General features: G+C 46.1%; 1 protein-coding gene across 3 annotated transcripts; it reads right to left on the bottom strand.

Moving 5' to 3' along the window:
• Nucleotides 1–2,653: 2,653 nt before the first annotated feature.
• Nucleotides 2,654–18,293, bottom strand: C2H17orf100 (chromosome 2 C17orf100 homolog). 3 transcript variants are annotated; one of them, XM_066363424.1, is made up of 4 exons: nucleotides 17,278–18,293; nucleotides 13,962–14,083; nucleotides 10,033–10,169; nucleotides 2,654–3,529 (listed from the first exon to the last, which is right to left on the bottom strand). In XM_066363424.1, the coding sequence occupies exon 1, from the start codon at nucleotides 17,962–17,964 to the stop codon at nucleotides 17,587–17,589; it is 378 nt and encodes a 125-aa protein (XP_066219521.1). In that variant the 5' UTR covers nucleotides 17,965–18,293; the 3' UTR covers nucleotides 2,654–3,529; nucleotides 10,033–10,169; nucleotides 13,962–14,083; nucleotides 17,278–17,586. The 3 variants fall into 3 exon arrangements, with proteins under 3 accessions (XP_066219521.1, XP_066219523.1, XP_066219522.1); XM_066363426.1 differs by having other exon boundaries at nucleotides 13,962–14,040; XM_066363425.1 differs by lacking the exon at nucleotides 13,962–14,083.
• Between the last annotated feature and the right edge of the window lie 40 nt (nucleotides 18,294–18,333).

The following is an 18,333-nucleotide window of genomic DNA, read 5'->3' as shown; positions in this document are numbered from 1 at the left end:
TTGCAACCAACAGTAAGCACCTACTATGTGCTGGGTGTCAAACTAGTAACAGAGACACAGATCCAGGCCCTGCCCTGAGAAGTTTAGGAGAGTCATGTGAGTGGTGACAACAATGTCTTAAATGTTCAGATAGAAGTACGTGTAAGATGCATCAGAGGCCTGCGGAGGGAAGCGTCTGTTCTTTTGTGGGGACATAAGAGCAAGGGTCTGCACAGGGTGCTGTCTGGCTGGCTTATCCTGGGGCTCAGCTGGGGCAAGGGGAACCACGTAAGCAGGAAAGTTGCGCTAAGGATTAGGTACTGGGATTGGGCTCTCTTAGGCCCAAGGGCTTACTGAGTTGCCCAGGGGCATGGGACCACCGTGCAGCGTCCAGGAACGAGACTGATGGTTTCAGGCCAGTTGTCTGTGGATGAGATGTGTACTTTGGAGACCTTTGGACAACTGGGTTCCAGCTCCCACTCCTTTATGAGCTGGGTGGCCTTAAGCCCCAGACTTCACCGCTCTGATCTCCATTTGCACATGCCTAAAGCAGAGATCCCACCCACTGGCAGGGATGACGTGAGTCAATGAGATGATGCGTGTATAAGGTCTGCCGCCATTTATTGATAAAGAGGAGCTGTTCTGTCTCCTGCACAAGGCTACTGGGGGCAGGACTGGCTGTGGGAGGGCCACGTGGAGCAAGGGGCCCTGGTGGTCCAGGTCTGTGAGCCGGGACCCAATCCCACTCTTGCTCTGGCAGGGGCGTCTTTGTGGGGCCGAGCGGAAGTGTTTTCTGGTGCAGCCCAGGACAGGGAGGGGTGCAGCTCGCGGGGAAGGGTGTCTGTATTGGCACAGGCTGTCTGAGACAACTGTGCCCAACAGCCAGGGCGTGGCTCATCTTCCCCAGGACCCCGGCGGGTTGGGGAGAGCAGCATTCACCCTCTAGAGCAGGGGTCCCTAAGCTTTTTACACAGGGGGCCAGTTCACTGTCCCTCAGACCGTTGGAGGGCCGGACTATAAAAGAAACTATGAACAAATCCCTATGCACACTGCACATATCTTATTTTAAAGTAAAAAAACAAAACCGGAACAATACAATATTTAAAATAAAGAACAAGTAAATTTAAATCAACAAACTAACCAGTATTTCAATGGCCTGCTTTTGGCTAATGAGATGGTCAATGTGCTCCTCTCACTGACCACCAATGAAAGAGGTGCCCCTTCCGGAAATGTGGCGGGGGCCGGATAAATGGCCTCGGGGGCCGCATGCGGCCTGCGGGCCGTAGTTTGGGGACCCTGCTCTAGAGTCAGAGGCTCTGAGACAGGCCTGACCAAGGGAGGCTGGCCTGCTCCGAGGACGGCGCTTCCCTCAGCTCTCCAGGCCCTGCTCAGGCCCCGGGCTCAGGGGGGCGAAGCCGTAGCATCCCAACTGTTCCCAAGTGTCAGTGGTCTCAGAAGCCCAGTGCTGACTTGGCCTTTATGCAGGCCTCCTCAGGAGGGGCTCCAGCAAGATGGGCCTCGTGAAAGGCCCGTTACCTGCCAGTGCTCGGCATCCAAAATAGAATATTGAGCTGCAAAGCCTTTAATTCAATGTGTCCCAACAGCAGGTCGGTGTGGGGATAACTATGATCTGACTGGTCTTGAGCTATAATTACGGAGTCAGAATAAAAAATTACAGGCATTGTGTGGGCTTGTTTTAAATATAACGTAATCCATACCGTCCTCTCTCTTATTTGCTAGATTTGAGGTGGAATCTTTGGTGGTTGGCACAGGTTTTGCCTGACGTGTAGCAGATAAAAATGGCCCTTGCCAAATGAAAAGGACACAGCAGGGGGCCTCCCTGGATCCTGGCTGCTCCTGACTGCGCATGACCCCCAGCCCACATGCATCTGGGCAGTCCTCTCTGTTCACATTACCTGCAGGTCGCATCTCCCCGGCCCAGCTCCGTCTCCAGTCTCCCCTGCCAGTCCACCAGAAACATCTTTGCAAAACAGTCTTGATGCCTAAGAACCCATGAATGATGCCCCTCTGTCTACAGGGTAAATCCAAACACCAAGTTCCTTCATCTCTTGGCCCCAAATCACCTTTCAACACCTTTCTGGGAATCGCAGCTTTAGAACAGAGGTGAAGTACAAGGGCCCTGGGGCCCACTGCATGGGGTCACCCTCAGGCTGCACGGTTTGTGCGCTGCCTGTGAGTCTGGGCACGTGACCTCCGCTACATGCTTGCGCTCCTCCACTACTATTGCAGGTCCTTGTACGGATGGAACGAGGTCACACGCTCCTGGAGTGACCCAAGGCATGTCCCTTTCCTCACCATGTCTCAGGTCATCTAGTGAAAGGAATCAGTAGTCTTATTGCCTTTCAAATCAATAAATGTTTTTAAAATGGCGTTTCTTGGTGTAGCTGTGTGGTAAGGTGGGAATGCATTAGTTCAACCTTCTGGAAAGCAAAACAGAGACATATACAAAGTCTTAAAACATGTTGGTACTCTAGGAGTAGGAATCTAATCTAAGGGGAAAATCAAATTGTGGACAAAGATTTATATTTGGAAGATGCTTACTTTAATGGATTTTAATGCTCTTGAAAAACTCAAAATATGAAATGCCCAACATTTAGGTAACAGTACATGCTTATGGTGTGTCCACTCATGCAGTCATTAGAAGTATTTATGAAGAACATTTTATGTTGAAATTAAAATTTTTATTTTAAGTGAGTAAAGCAGATACAAATTACACTGTATGATCTCAACGATAATAAAAATATATACAACCACAGAAAAAAAAGTTGAGATGAAAATATCACAGCAGTTATCTTTGGGGAACTTATAGGATTATATTTTCTTTGCAATTGTTTTCTGTATTCTCCAAATATTTTAGAATAGACATGCACTACCTCATAATTTTTAAAAGAGCTGAATGTTAAAAATGGTATAACTAAAATGAGGGGATAAAAGAAAAACTTGACGTCTCAGTTTCCATCTGGCTTTAACGCCCTCTAATTGTACGGTGCTGGGACCGTCCACAGGAGAGGTGACAGCGGAGACTGCCCGCCTCAGTGACGAGCAGCACCAGGGCCAGTGCCTGGAGTCAGCAGTCTGCCAACCACAGGGCTCCCCAAGTGCACCTGCACAGACTGCTCTCGAGGCCAGCTGCCTCTCTGAAGTCTTCCTGAAACCCTCCTAAGTGCTAAAACCCTCCGATGCCTCCGGAAGTGGGGAGTGCGCCAGCCCTGCTCCGTCCCTGCCACACCATGGGTGCTGGGGGCCCCTGTCGAGGCGGGTCAAGTGGCTTTACAGCCTGAGAGGTGAGCTCCTCCCACCTCAGGCAAGGGGCTTGCTGGAGCAGGAAGAGAGGCTGAACTGCTGTCATCACGTGGGCTGCTCTGTTTCACACATCTGGACTTTGGGGACCCACGTCCCCAACTGCCAGGACATGCAGGCCCCTCTGTCTGAGGGTGGAGGGCCTGGAACACTTCATTGCAGGGGCTCCCTGAGCAACAGCCTGGTCACTCCCGGTCCTTTCTCAGGAGATCAGCCCAGACGAGGTCACCTGGAGGGATAAAAAGCATTGTTGGGTTTAGAGAGAGAGAGAGAGAGAGAGAGAAGGGGGAAGGAGCAGGAAGCACTAACTCCCATATGGGCCTCGACTAGGCAAGCCCAGGATTTCAAACTAGCAACCTCAGAGTGTCAGGTTGATGCTTTATCCACTGTGCCAACACAGGTCAGGCTTTGTTTTTTTAATTGATTTGAGGGAGGAAGGGAGGGAGACAGAGAAACATCGATTTGTTGCTCCACTTGTCTATGCATATTCATTGGTTCATTCTTGTATGTGCCCTGACCGGGGATTGAACTTGCAATCTTGGAGTATCAGATAGATGTTCTAACCAACTGTACTATCACAAGAAATGGGTTCTTGAAGAACTCCTGGTAGAAGGAAGGGCCTATATGAGTTCAATGGGAGAGCAAGGCCTTAGAGGCCACTGGCCAGAGTGTCCAGGTGTAGTCAGCAGCTTGTCAGGGCCTGTACAAGGTCTCCACAAACCAGCCACATGCCTGCCCGTTAGAAACCAGAGAAAGTCAGCAATCAGAAGCTGAAAGATTACAACCAACAGACAGGCTTAGAGAGAGAGCAGGGAGGACAGACAGCAAGAGTCAGATGGAGAGACAGACAGACAGACAGAGCCCCAGGCTACAGGGCAGGGAGCTGTCACCAGGCGTGGCTCCAAGGAGCAAGTCAGCACCGAGCAAGAGCATGTGCACATCCTGGCTGTAATCAGGAAAGTGCACATTAGAGGAGCCTGTACACCTAACTAAATTAGCACACATTAACACAGTGATGACATCTGTTGCTGCCGGGGTGTGGTCAAGCCAGTTTAAACACACTGCCAGTGGCCCTGTGAATTAGCACAGCAAGAAACTGGGCAATACCGCGCCAGTGCTATTCAAATGTCCATCTCTTCTTATGTGGCAATGCCACTGCAGGGAACGTGTGGCGAGGAAATAATTCACAATGACAGGTTGTATATAAAAGATGACGAAGGTGGTGTTATGTTATGTCCAATATGCTACAGCATAGCACTGAATTTTTTTCACATCTCCCTTGTGTCTGTTAACAGGCCTCGGACAGACCCCACAGCAGAGATGAGATTCCAACAAAATGGCTTTTTCAGGCCCACCAAAGATCTCTGGTGCAGCAAGAACGCTTACTCCCTCAGAGGCCACCTGGGCTTCCTTACCCCAGGCTGAGATAACAGCTTTCTGGCACCATAAAAGCACAGCCATCCAGTACCAGGGGTCCCCAAACTTTTTACACAGGGGGCCAGTTCACTGTCCCTCAGACTGTTGGAGGGCCGCCACAACAGTGCTCCTCTCACTGACCACCAATGAAAGAGGTGCCCCTTCTGGAAGTGCGGCAGGAGCCGGATAAATGGCCTGAGGGGGCTGCATGTGGCCCGCTGAGTAGACGGTCCCTGTGGCCCGCGAATATTTATTAAAATAGGGATTCTGAAAACCAAATAATAACATATAAGGATCCTTAAGATATGTGAAAATAAGCAAACAAGAAAACTCTCTGTATGAAAATTAACAATTACATAAAGTAGCTGCCTGGATGCCTGGGCAGCCCCACCCTGGCTGGTGAACGGTGCATCTTGAGTCCGGCTGGCCTTATAGACACTCCTGTCTCCCCAAGGGACCTGCCCTGATGCTCCCTGTCTGAGGCTCTCTAACCAAGAAGCCTAACCCACAGACCTCAGACTGGTGGGGAGACAGCCTCGGCTGAGCCTGCTCACCTAAACCGCTCACGTTGGTGGCCCTTGGGAGTCTGGGTGACGCCTGCTGGGTCACTCCAATGTCACGCTGCAAGGAGACAAGGCAAAACAGTTATGGTGGAGTTGGGTCCTCTTTTAAGAAAAGTGATTTTCCAGGCTTTGAAATGTCCTGCTGTCTGCCAGCACAGCAAGCAGGTAAGGCAGCTGAAGTCTGAATGCGCAGCTGGAGCATGACGGGGTGAAGGCAATTCAGAACAGACTGGAGGCAAAGGAAGAGGGCCGTGGGGTCACCCCTCCTGGCCTGCCCAACGGTGGCGCAGATCTGGTTCTGAACTCAAGTCATCCAGCTCTACGTCTTCCCCTCACTCTTCATGGCCGCCACAGAAGCGGGCAGTGAGTGGGAACTCAGCGGATTACGGGTGAAAGGAAAGAAAGGGGAAAGGCCATGGAGCACATGAATGAGCACGTGTCACCAAACAGTTCCGTCCTTATTCAAAGCCCATCTGGCTTTCCAGATGTGCCCTTAATGGTGCTCCAGAGAAACTACATCCCTTGTGCCTGCCCTGCCTTACAGGGGCTGAGAACACTGAGTGACCAGGCCTGGGTACAGTCCACACATAGCTGCTGGACACAAAGAGGCTTCATCACAGTCCCTGCCCTTGGTGTGCTTTCAATCTCATGGGAGAGGCAGGTGTAAATGGAAGACACAGGAGTAAAGAAGAAAGAATAATTCAGGGAGCAATCATCTGCTCTGTGCTAGGTACTATTACACATTTTGGGGGACAAACAAATCAATGTCTGTGCCCTTCCAGTGGGGAATATAGGCAACAAATGCCAAATAAAATAACTTCACACTGGAGAAATATAAGGGTTAGGGGCTAAGAGTGAGGAAGGTGGGGGAGAAGGAGGACGTATTTAACCAGTAAAATCAGTATCTTGTTTAACACCTAAATAACATAAAGAGGCAAACCATTAAAAAAATATCTGGGGCCCTGGCCGGTTGGCTCAGTGGTAGAGCATCGGCCTGGCGTGCGGGGGACCGGGGTTCAATTCCCGGCCAGGGCACATGGGAGAAGCGCCCATTTGCTTCTCCTCCCCCCCTCCTTCCTCTCTGTCTCTCTCTTCCCCTCCCGCAGCCGAGGTTCCATTGGAGCAAAGATGGCCCGGGCGCTGGGGATGGCTCCTTGGCCTCTGCCCAGGCACTAGAGTGGCTCTGGTCCCGGCAGAGCGACGCCCCAGAGGGGCAGAGCATCGCCCCTGGTGGGCGTGCCGGGTGGATCCCGGTCGGGCGCATGCGGGAGTCTGTCTGACTGTCTCTCCCCGTTTCCAGCTTCAGAAAAATACAAAAAAAAATAAAATAAAATAAACTGGGGTACAACATTCTCGGCAGCATTCATGGAAAGTGCAAAGGCCCTAAGGCAGGATGAAACCTCCCATGTGTAAGATGCACCTTAATTTGGGGGCCTGAAATTTGAAAAAAAAAAAAAAAAAAGGATTACATAAAGTTATTAAACTCAAGTTTTATTCATCATAAAATTCATACAACTCCCCATCACTGTCAAAACTCCCATCCATTAGTTTGTCCTCTCTGTATCTGATGATGAATCACTATCCTCATATATTGCCTCGTCCTCAGTTCCATCTATGGCATTTGAAATGCCACAAACACCGTATAAGATGCACCCAGTTTTTAGACCCCAAATTTTTCCAAAAAGGGCGTGTCTTATATTGAATACATGGGGAAACACGGTATTTTGGGTTAGCATGAAGGGCCAGCAAGGTAGAAAAGGAATCGAGGTGGGGTGGGGTGGGGGAGTAACAGGAGATGAGATCAGAGAGGCGGTGGGAAGCTTCAGGAAATGACAACATGTCTTCAAAGCCAGGCTCCTGCCTTGACTCTCAGGACTGGACCCAGGCCCGGCACACTGATGTGCTCGACTGGGTGCTGGTACGTGCCACACCCTCATCAGGGGTGCCCGTGGGTCACACAAGGACAATGGACAAGCCGTCCTCACAGAACACCAGATCCTACGGCTTCTTTGGTTCCACTGACTCCATTCCTATTCTCTCCTCCTCCTGTTCCCTGAGCTAGGATGTCAACACACACACACACACACACACACACACACACACACACACACACACACACACAGTGTGATGCTGGAGCACCAGCACAGCTGGAAACCAGGCCACAGAAAGTGTGCTGTTCCAGAGCGAGCACAAGTAGGACGTGGCTTGAGCACTGCGTGCCTAGAGGGACAAATATAAGGTGACGGAAATGATTTGGCGTTAGGTGATGGATATACAACATAACTGACTAATCAAATGATGTGGAGATGTTTGCCTGAAATCTATGTACACTTATTGATCAACGTCACCTGTTAAAATTAATTTTCTAAATAAATAAAGAAAGAAAGAAGAAAAGTAGATAGATCTAGGCCATTGAGGAGAAGGTGTCCAGGCCGTGAGGTCTGATGCTCAGGAGAGACAGCAGCATTCAGGCAGCAGCTGGCACTGGGAGTGCTGGGGTAGGGTGCAGAGCGAGAAAGGAAGGCTGAGAAAGCATTCTGGGGCTGCTGACATTTGCGGGGTTAGGGGTGGCGAGGGGACACAGTGAAAGGAGAGTGGGCCACAGAGTGCAGGCTCACGGAAACCAACGGAGAAAATTTCAAAGAGGGCATAGTTCCCAGTTTCAAACGCTGCAGAAGGGTCACAGAGGACGAAGACTGAGAAGAAGCCACTGGGTTTAACACTGGGAATAGCAGGAAGAGACCTTGGGAAGGGCAGATCTGGTGCAGCCAGGCTGCGAGGGTGTAGAAAGACTCAGGATGGGGATGTTTAAGCAGTAAGTGCAGACAGCTCTTTGAGGAAATCTGGGAGAGAATAAAGTATGATGCACTACTGCTTAGAGGGGGGGGGGGGAAGTCCAGCTTGGGGACAAGGGAGATGTAACACTTTTGTTGTCTCTGGCAAGGGAACAGGGGAGGGAGGGGTGCCCCATGGATTCCTCACTTCTCTTCCTTCCCCTGTGCCAACCTCAGGCATCCTGGGGCCTTCTGCACCCTCCTGTCTAACAGGCGCCCTTCCCAAGTGGTTGTCTGGCCCCATCTGTCCTTGCTTAGGCACAGTGTTCACTGCTGTGTGGCAGGCCGGTCGGCAGGCAGCCTAGTCCATCACGGGACTGGCTTCACTGTTAGAAAAGCTTTTCTTGGAGATCAGACACAGATGTGGCATAGTGCTGGGATTTTAATGGGGTTGGGTTTTCTATGTTTGTCTACAGATCTTATAATAAATGTTTACAATTCTTCCTTCTGTTGAGCCCAAATACATCTCTTTGTAGCTTTATACCCTTTGATTCTTGTTCTGGTCTTGAGGCTTCCTTTGACAAAGACAGCCCTTTTGACAGCAGAAGGAAGTGCGCCCACCTGTTTCCTGCTCTTCTGATGGTCTCCAGGACTTCTCCTGAGCACCCTGCAGCCTCACTATCCTTTGAAATAGATACATTATTAGAGAAATTGGTATCTATTCCTCTCCTACCAGCAGAAGCTAGTGGTTAAGAGCACGAGTGGTTAAGAGCCAGCCTGGGTTTGAATCCTGGCTTTGCATCTTCCTAGCTGGTAACCTGGTTAAGTCATTTAACGTCTCTCTGCCACAAGGTCCTGACCTACCTCCTCAAGCTGTGAGGAATGCATGAGTTAGAACATAGAGAGTGCTTCAAACAGTGACAAGAGGAAAGTTGGTGCTCATGCATGTTTACTGCTCTCAGATATTAAAGCTCCCTTTGGATAGGAATATGAAACACAGGAGTCCTCACTAAATCAGCGTGGGCTTGTCACATGAAGATGCTTTGATTTTCCAAGATGAACATGGCTACAGCCCAATCCTGAATCATGGGGCCTTTGTCTGAGAAAAACAAGACACCCAAAGCATCCCCAGGGTGTTTTGAAAGTCCAGAGACCAGAATCCAATCTGGGGATGGAGAATGGAAAGGGACTACAGCAAAGCCATCTAGAGTGCCTCTCAGAGCTGTACTCCTGCAGGCAAATGAGCCAGATCTTCTGCCAACAACTGTCACCTCAGGCCTCTGTCCTGCTTGGCAGTTGGTCTAGGTTTCTGCTCATCCAAGGATCAGCCTTTGCTGCCTGGTAAGAATCGTCTGACCTCTGCTGTCCACTGTCTGTCATGACACAAACTTAAAGATGGCCACTGACTCGGGACACTGTAGTGGGAAGAGACCTCAGAGATGCACTTTTTCCCAACTTTTTTGACAGTCACTCCCAATATTAATATATACTGCTCAAAAAAATTAGGGGATATTTCAAAATGAATATGAAGCAATAATAAAAAGAAGCATTAAATTTTTTTATTAAACAGAACATTAGAAAAGCAAATGACAAGTCAAAAAAAGTTGTTCGATTATACAAATGAGATGGAAAACCAACTTTTATTTCATTGGTGAAAATGCACTGTACAAAAGGCTGAAAGTACTGGAGTGTCTGCATGTTCCCTGACCCCCTAATTGTTGTGAGCAGTGTATTTTACACTGTGAATATACACAAAAGTTTCACAAAGCAATTTTTACCTTTAATATGTGTGAGCATAGCCCCATATCATTTTCAAACCATTGGACACATTAAATCAATTCACTGAAACATTTTTAAATACTCACTATAACTTAAGTAAAATATTGGTGAAATTACAAGTTTGAGACATGGCTGTATTTTGCCCCCAAAAAACACACTGAATAAACATTTAACTATCAAAATAAAATATATTTCCATACCTCCTATAACCACCTTGTATACCAGCAGTGCCTGCATTCCTCACTTTGGGAATCACAGATCATTAGTTCCAAACTTCTCATTTTATGGTGAAGGCAGTGAGGCCCAGACAGGCAAATTTATCACCAGCAAACAGGCCCTGGAAGAAATAATTAAGCAAGTTTTTTAAGCAGAAGGTAAACGTTACTAAATGAAAATCTGTATCTACACAAAGAAATGAAGAGCACCAAAACTGATAACTATGTGAATAAATATCAGCTGCTTAAAGTAAATATGTTAACAGTGTACTGTAGAATTTATAACATATGACTAAGTAAAATTATGACAATAGCACAATGACAAGGAAAAACGGGAAGTACACTCTTGTAAGGTTCTTACACTATGTATGTCAAGTAGTATAACATCATGTGAGGGTAGAATATGGTAAGTTAGAAATGTATACTATAAACCCTAATGAAACTACTAAAATAAAATGATAGAGTAAATAAGCCAACAAAGGGGGTGAAATAAACAATTAAAGATACTAAATTAATACAAAAGAAAAAAGGGAACAATGACCATAGGAAACAAATAAAAAACAAACAGGTAGTTGATAGATTTAAGCTCAACGTATCAATAATTACAGAAAATATAAATTGCCTAAACATTCCCATATTAGAAAAATTATTAGGTTGGATTAAAAAAACATCGAGTCCAATTATATAAACAAATCCATTTTAGATATAAAGACACAAATAGGTTGAAAGTAGAAGGGTGAGGAAAGGTATACCACCCTAACAATAATGAAAAGAAACTTGCAGTGGCTATATTTGTATCAAATAAAATAGATCTCAGAGCAAAGACTGTTACTGGGGAGTAAAAAAAGTCATTTCATTATGATAAAGGGGTCAGTTTATCAAGCAGACCTGATGATGTTAAATGTTTATGCACCCAATAATAGAGCTTCCAAATCGTAATGAGATGTTTTGAGCCTGACAGGAATGACAGTGTGCTGTAGAATCCCATATAAATGTTACCTCTTTATTTCTTCCCTCTCTATTTTTAGTATTATCTATTATGCTCACTGCAAATTAAACTGAAGGACACTATACCTATATTTATTTGGCTGTCAAAAGAAACCATCCTAGGAGGTAGTAAATATGGTTCCAAGTTAAACATGGTGGCAAGTTATTTTCGCTTCTATGGACTTCAGTTTTTTTTTTATTCTGTACCATGAAGGTCAACTGTTTTGAAAAATTTTTTTTCTTTAAAAAATAAATTCTTTTTCCACGTATGGAAACCATATATACATGTGAAGCCATAGAGGCAGTGGTGGGATTCAAATAATTTAACAACCAGTTCTCTGCCCTAATGACCCATTTTAAGTATAAAAAAATTATATACCGAAAGGTAGTTTATTATCCCATGCATTTAATACTTAAATAAGAATAAAAGATGTATACAAAACCAGATAAGAAAGTTTTAAAATATTAAAAATATTAAATAATATCTGACAAAAAACAATAAAACTGTTATTTAAGATATTTCCATATTGCTTCTTGATTGGCATCCTCATTTGCAATTTTTTTCACCTATGGACTCAATGAACATTACTACGGGAGCTTAGGATACACAGTTGCACAGATGAACCTTAGAAAAGAGTAAGGGATGTAAATTTGTGATTTCCACATTGGGAGGCTGCCCAGGAGTCCACCTTAAAGAGAACCCTGATTACACGTGCCATTTTAACAACTGGTTCGCTGAACACAACAAAAGCTAGGTATCGGTTCTGCTGAACTGGTGCGAACTGGCTAAATCCCACCACTGCATAGAGGTGAGATCAAGCATCTGGCATCTGGACTAGGGTACTTGTACTAGCCATACTGGATGGGAGACACAGCAAGAACAGAAGACCAGGCATCCTGGGAGATCTAAATGGGAACTTGTGCCAAATACCTCGCTAGTTGGGCTCATAATTCTCCTCCTGGCTTGTGTGATCTGGGGAAAGAGTATTCTATTAATGGCACTCTTTCATCAAGTATTTTCAACAAGTGACAGCAAACATATATGAATTTTGTAGGCTGCCCTCAGCTTATATATGCATGAATGAATTATGAGAAGAATGACAGGTGCTGACTTGTACTTATTTTTCAAACTAACTTGACTGGCAACGACTGAAGGCAAGTCACAGCCATTTCCTAGCTCAACAAATGCAAGGGATTAGAAGATGGAGCTGTTAGAGATTTTCTTGGCTGGCAATGGAGGGGATGGCATTGCTCTTTGCTCTTTAGTGTACACATGTGCTCAGCATTATCTACCATGTCACAGAATCAAGAGCACCTGTGCTACCTTTGGAGCTTCCAAGAGTGGAAAATGTGGGGAGGATACTCACATACAAGAAGCATGCACACTCTTATAATGTACAGGAGAAGCTATGTTGAAAAATATGACAGATACAAGCTCTTTTAATATATAGGATCATTCTAAACCGTGAAATCTGATGTATAAAACGGTATGGATTGCAAATATCTTGTCAACATCCTTTTCTTCGTGTCTGTTATCTTTCTTGCTCTGTGTGTACCCCTTTGGATTTCAGCTTTGAAACATGGATAATATTAGGAGGAAGAAATCTAAGTAAAACCTTCTTATGAAACAAGGATAACAAAAGAAAGAAGATGTCACAATTGCGTGTCCTTCCAAGAGAATCGGTCATCAAGAAATCAGTGTTTGGCTTTTCACAACAGCCTTCCAACCAGTCTTACAGGTACTACTAAAAAGGGAGACCAAAGCAGTTAATACAGAAAAGTCTAGAAGGATATACTCCAAGTTGCTGACATTATTTTCAAAGGATGAAAATAAATGATGAAAAATTATTAAATTGTTCTTTACGCATCTTCAAGTTATTTCACTTGTTCTATTACGCATGTATCACTTTTATAATAGGCGTTAATAAAGAACATTGATAAGAAAAACAACTACCCTACCATTTTAAAAAACACTGATTAAGAGAGTGTTTGTATGTAATGTACATGGTCTGTCATGTTAAAAAGAATTAGTAAGCTCACCAAAGACTAAAATTCCAAAGTCTAATTATTAGTTTATAGCAGAAGTTTGGTGAGGCAGAAGCATGAGGGTAGGCTTTGGGGTTTATAACATTCCTCTGGCCTGAGCCCCGATTCTACTGGGGAGCCCAGTGCACTTCCATGTAATTAAGTGAAGTAATGTGGGTAATGACTTAGCAAAGTGTCTAGAAACAGCAAGTACTCTACCTCAGAAAAAGGTTCCATGGAGTCATGGTCATTTACATCCTATTAGATGGAACCAGTTTTCCTCCTGGGTTATATATCATATAAAATTATTAAAAGCATAGATAAGGTCTCCTCAAGAAACAATATACCCTGCTCCTCTGAGGGCTCCTGCCCTGACATTTGATGTAGGCCGCTGTCTCTAAACCTCTCCCGTAGCATAATCCTATGATGAGTGCGGTGCTTCTTCCAACGGAGCACGCTTTAGCTTTCCAAGCTCCTAGAATCTTCTGGGTTTTGCATTATTGACATTTTGGACCCGGTGACGCTTTGTGGTCAGGGACTGGTAGGGAATAACCTGTGCATTGCAGGATGTTTAGTGGTATGCACCATATACCAAACTGCTCAAGCCAAAACTTTACCCACTAGATGCCAGTAGTATCCAACCCCCACAGCTGTGGCAAACATACCTCCAGACATTGCCAAATGTTCTTCCGTGTGGGGCAAAATGACGCCCAGTTTAGAACCACTGTTATAGATCAATTCAGTTGTTCTTCAGCCATCTCATAAGAACCTGGGCCTAGGACTACACATTAATATCCATGTTCCCCCACCCCATACCATCACCACCAAAACAAAACAACACAAAAATCTGAACTTTTGAACTTTGTTTTAGGACCTTCTTCCCAGGAGCAATGTTACATTACCTGTGAAAGTCAGGTTTTCTGAAATAGTTGTCTAAGATTTTAGTGCAAATTTTCTCACTTATTGGTGGCTGCCAGAGTACTAGATGCAAGGAAAAATTAGGTGGGCCAGGCCAGGCCAGGCCCTGTGGGGATGAAAGAGAGATGAGCTAGCTGGTGCTCCCAAAAACAAGATCTCAAATTCATTCACACAGCATAACATGAGTGAGACAGCCTGGCAGATATTAGTCACTTAACTGTATAGCTTTATTTATTATTATTATTATTATTATTATTATTATTATTAGTGAGAGAGAGAGGGGGACAGACAGACAGGAAGGGAGAAGGATGAGAAGTATCAACTCATAGTTGTGGCACTTTAGTTGTTTATTGATTATTTTCTCATATGTGCCTTGACCAGGGGGCTCCAGCTGAACCAGTGAGCCCTTGCTCAAGCCAGTGAGCCTTCACTCAAGCTGGCGACCTCTGGGTTTCGAACCTGGGTCCTCAGCGTCCCAGGTCGACGCTGTACCCACTGTGCCACCGCCCGGTCAGATTTAGTCGTATAGCTTTAAATACCATCTGTGTACTGATGAACCCACATTTTTAATATTTCCAATCCTCACCTCCCTCAGGATAGCTGGCTTCTGGCATTCAGCTGCCACACAGTGTCTCCATTTAGGTACTGCACAGGAATTTCAAGTTCATCATGGCCAAAACTAACGGATCCCCCCTCAAACAAACCTGATCTTACCTTAGTACAGGGGTTACTTACCTTAGTACTTGGGTTATGACACAGTTCCGTTCCTATGACAGAGACGTAACCTCAATTTTGGTATAAGTCGAAACACACGCTAGCCTAAGTCACTTACCTATCCTAACACAGTTGTAAAATATTTATAATTCTCTAGAACATAAAAACACAACTAAGCCACAGAAAAAGAATACTGTGTATTCTTTCACCACGCAGCCAAACTAGTTCACCCACGTAGTCAGTAAGTACCATGCTAATGGTAAGCCAAAATACTCATGTCTTAATATTTTAAGTTTTTATGGGCCCTGGTTGGTTGGCTCAGCAGTAGAGCGCTGGCCTGGCATGTGGAAGTCCCAGGTTTGATTCCCAGTCAGGGCACACAGGAGAAGTGACCATCTGCTTCTCCACCCCCACCCCACCTCACCCCACCCCACCCCATCTCTCTCTCTCTCTCTCTCTCTCTCTCTCTCTCTCTCTCTCTCTCTCTCTCTCTCTTCTCCTCCCACAGCCATGGCTCAAATGAGCAAAGTTGGCCCCGGTGCTGAGGATGGCTCCATGGCCTCCATCTCAGGTGATGAAACAGCTCAGTTGCCTGTGACATTCGAATAAAAGCCATAAAATACATTAATAGGCTTTAGAAATAACTTCAAAGGAACTAGTCCAGTAAACAGATGAGCCCAGACTCCCAGGATGGCTAGGAGCTGAGGAGTCCTTGAGATAAGGAAGTCACAAGAACTGCTAAGACAGAAAATGTAACCACATCCTAGGGGATAGATAGGGATATTTCCAGCTGGGGCTTTCAACTGTATGACTGGTTGCTAAGGCACGTGACTAGAATTTAATTTGGGGGAGCCAATTGCTAAATGCCAAATTTGCTTCTGTATGAACTGCTTGCTTGCTATACTATAAAAACCCCTAGACTGTAGGCGCTCGGTGTGGCTCTTGTGACTACCACTTGAGTTCACCCCTGCGCAGGTTTGTTTTGTTTTGCTTTGTTTTCTTTTTTTTCTCTTGGCCATAAAACTTTGTCTGAAACTCTCCAAACGTCTCCAGTGTTTGTTTTACCCGGCGAGTGCAACATTGCCAAGTAATGGAGCTGTGGCCCAACTGGGCAGAGTATCGCCTTGGTAGGGGCTTGCCAGGTAGATCCTGGTCAGGGCGCATGCGGAAGTCTGTCTCTGCATACCCGCCTCCCACTTAATAAAATAGTTTTTATGGGAGTGAGCGTTGTAAACTCAAAATGTCATATGTCAAGACTGTAGTAAACTGAGGAAACCCTGTATTTGTCATAAATGACCATACCACCATACATCAAATTGCTCAAGTGAGAACTTAGAAATCATCCTTGAATCTTCTAGTCTTCTTTCCCTCACCTCCATATCCAGTGGTCATGTAAACTCTACCTCCAAACCCATCCCTAATCTGCCTTCCTTTCTCTAGCTCCACTTCTGCCACCCTAGTTTAAGCTACTATGGTTTCTTGCTAGACCATGGCATTAGCTTCCTAACTGGTTCTTGTTTCATCGCTTGTCCCCTACATCAGGTTTCCTCAATATCACACTATTGACATTTTGATCTAAGTAATTCTTTGTTTGGTGTGTGTGGTGGGGAGGGACTGTCTTGTGAACTGTATGACATTCAGCAGCATCCCTTGTCTCCAACTACCAGATGCCATTAGCAAAACTTCCGTACCCCCAAATTGTGACAAATAAAAATGTTTCTAGACATTGCCAGGGGACAGCATCACCTCCAGCTGAGACCACTGTCTGACATCCTATACATAGAAGCTGGGGTATTTCTAAAATATAAACTGTAGAAAAAGAAAAAATATATAAATTGCATCATGTCACTCTCCTGCTGAAAACCCTCCAATGTCTTCCCATTGACCTTAGAATAAAACTCAAGCTCTCTGCCCCAGCTTACAAGACCTCTAGAAACTGCTCCTGCCTAGTTCTTCACACCCTCTCCTCCACCATGGTTCTCCCTCACTAGACTCCAGCCACACTAGTCTTCTTTCTGTCCCATACATTCCAGTTTGCCTCCATCCACTCTTTCCATTTGCTGTTTCCTCTGACTAGAATGCACTCTTTCCAGATCTCTGCATGGCTGTTAACCCACACAAATCTCAATAACAATAGAAAACTGTCTTGTTTTGTCATTTGTTGTCTGCCTCTTCACCAGGATACACAGGACTCTAGAGCCAGGCCCTGCCTCTCCTGTTCCCTGCTATAGTCAAAGTGCTAGAATGCTGTCCAGGAATAGAGTACTCAAAAATTCCTACCCTCCACCTCCTCAAATCTCAGGCCTGGTTTCTCTAAGATTATCCTTCATTGTTGAAGTTGATCTTCATTTTTAATTACATTTTTACCTATGTTTAAAAGTGTGTGGGTGGGGGTACCACGTCTAAGGCTTAGTATAAATATAATAACTGCTTATTTTGAAACATAAAAAAGGCCAATTAATTAATAAAAGTCTGTTCTTTGCCCCTCAGGTTTTTAGCATGCATATAATCATTCATTCTACTGGTTATCATTTCAGTTTGGTCCCTGTCCCTAAGCAGCGAAGGGACTACGAACCTCAAACTCACCTGGCTCAGAGTTTCAGACTCTGTCCATCAATTCAACTTACACAGTATAATGGACCTGAAAACCTTTTACGCTGGATTCAAGTTAAAATAGCAGCCTGGGTCAAAGGCAGGATGGTCCAACACGCAGCATGATCGGTCAATATTGGCAGAGTCCAGAAACCGTACCTTGGATGTTCCTCACAGTGATTTATGGGCTGTTTCCAGGAAATCAAAGATAATTGGTCCACCTGGCGGCTCGGTGGCTGCAAACTGGAGGCAATGTTGTCTTGGCTGAGGACCACGGCCTTTTCGTGGCTTTTGGGAAGCATTTCATCTGGCCATTTTTACATTCTGACCTTTTGCTGGCTTGTCCCTCCTGGGAGGGCTCTCCACGCGGTGCAGAGATGTCTCCACCCGAAGGGACGACGCCCTGACGTGGCGCGAGGACGTTTCTGTGCGCTGCGAGGAGGTTTCCACGTGCTGGGAAGACACCTCGAGGACACGAGGGAGCCACTTCCCAGAGGGAGATTGGGAGGACCTCTCACTGCGGCGCTGGGAGGTCTCCACCTGCCGGGAAGATGTGCGCACCACCCGCGAGGAGGTCTCCACGCTGTGGGACGAGGTCTCCACGCGAAGGGTTGACGTCTCCTTGCTGCGGGTGGTCTCTACCTGGGGTGAAACAGGCTTTCCCCGAAGGGATGAGGCCATTTTAGGGTGGAACTGGGCCAAGAGGGCTCGGGATGCCCCACAGCCCAACACTCCCCGAGAGTGCACAGGGAAAGGGATGATGTCACAACTGCGTGTTATATCACCGCAGACACAGGGGTGAACGAGAGTGCCCCGACACGAGGACCTGCAGACACGGGGGCCCCGTGAGGGGCTTTTCTCTCCCTTGCAAATAATGGGCCCTCTCCCCAAGGTCTCCTTGCTTTCAGCACATCATCGGCTTTTCGGAGCGTGAGCCCGCGGAGCGCGATCCCACAGAGCGCGAGCCGGAGGAGCGCGGACTGAGCCTGGGCGGGGCCTGGATGGGCCGAACCTCCCGCCCCGACGCCAGGCTGTGCCCGCATCCCACAC

Source organism: Saccopteryx leptura, chromosome 2 (genome assembly GCF_036850995.1).
Source record: "Saccopteryx leptura isolate mSacLep1 chromosome 2, mSacLep1_pri_phased_curated, whole genome shotgun sequence".
Classification (NCBI taxonomy): Eukaryota; Metazoa; Chordata; class Mammalia; order Chiroptera; family Emballonuridae; genus Saccopteryx; species Saccopteryx leptura.
The sequence above is the reverse complement of the archived record's forward strand: the minus strand, read 5'-3'. Positions and strand labels throughout refer to the sequence as shown.

Excerpts from the sequence above, each read along its gene's own strand:
- C2H17orf100 (XM_066363424.1), bottom strand. The coding sequence starts at position 17,964 with ATGGCCTCATCCCTTCGGGGAAAGCCTGTTTCACCCCAGGTAGAGACC.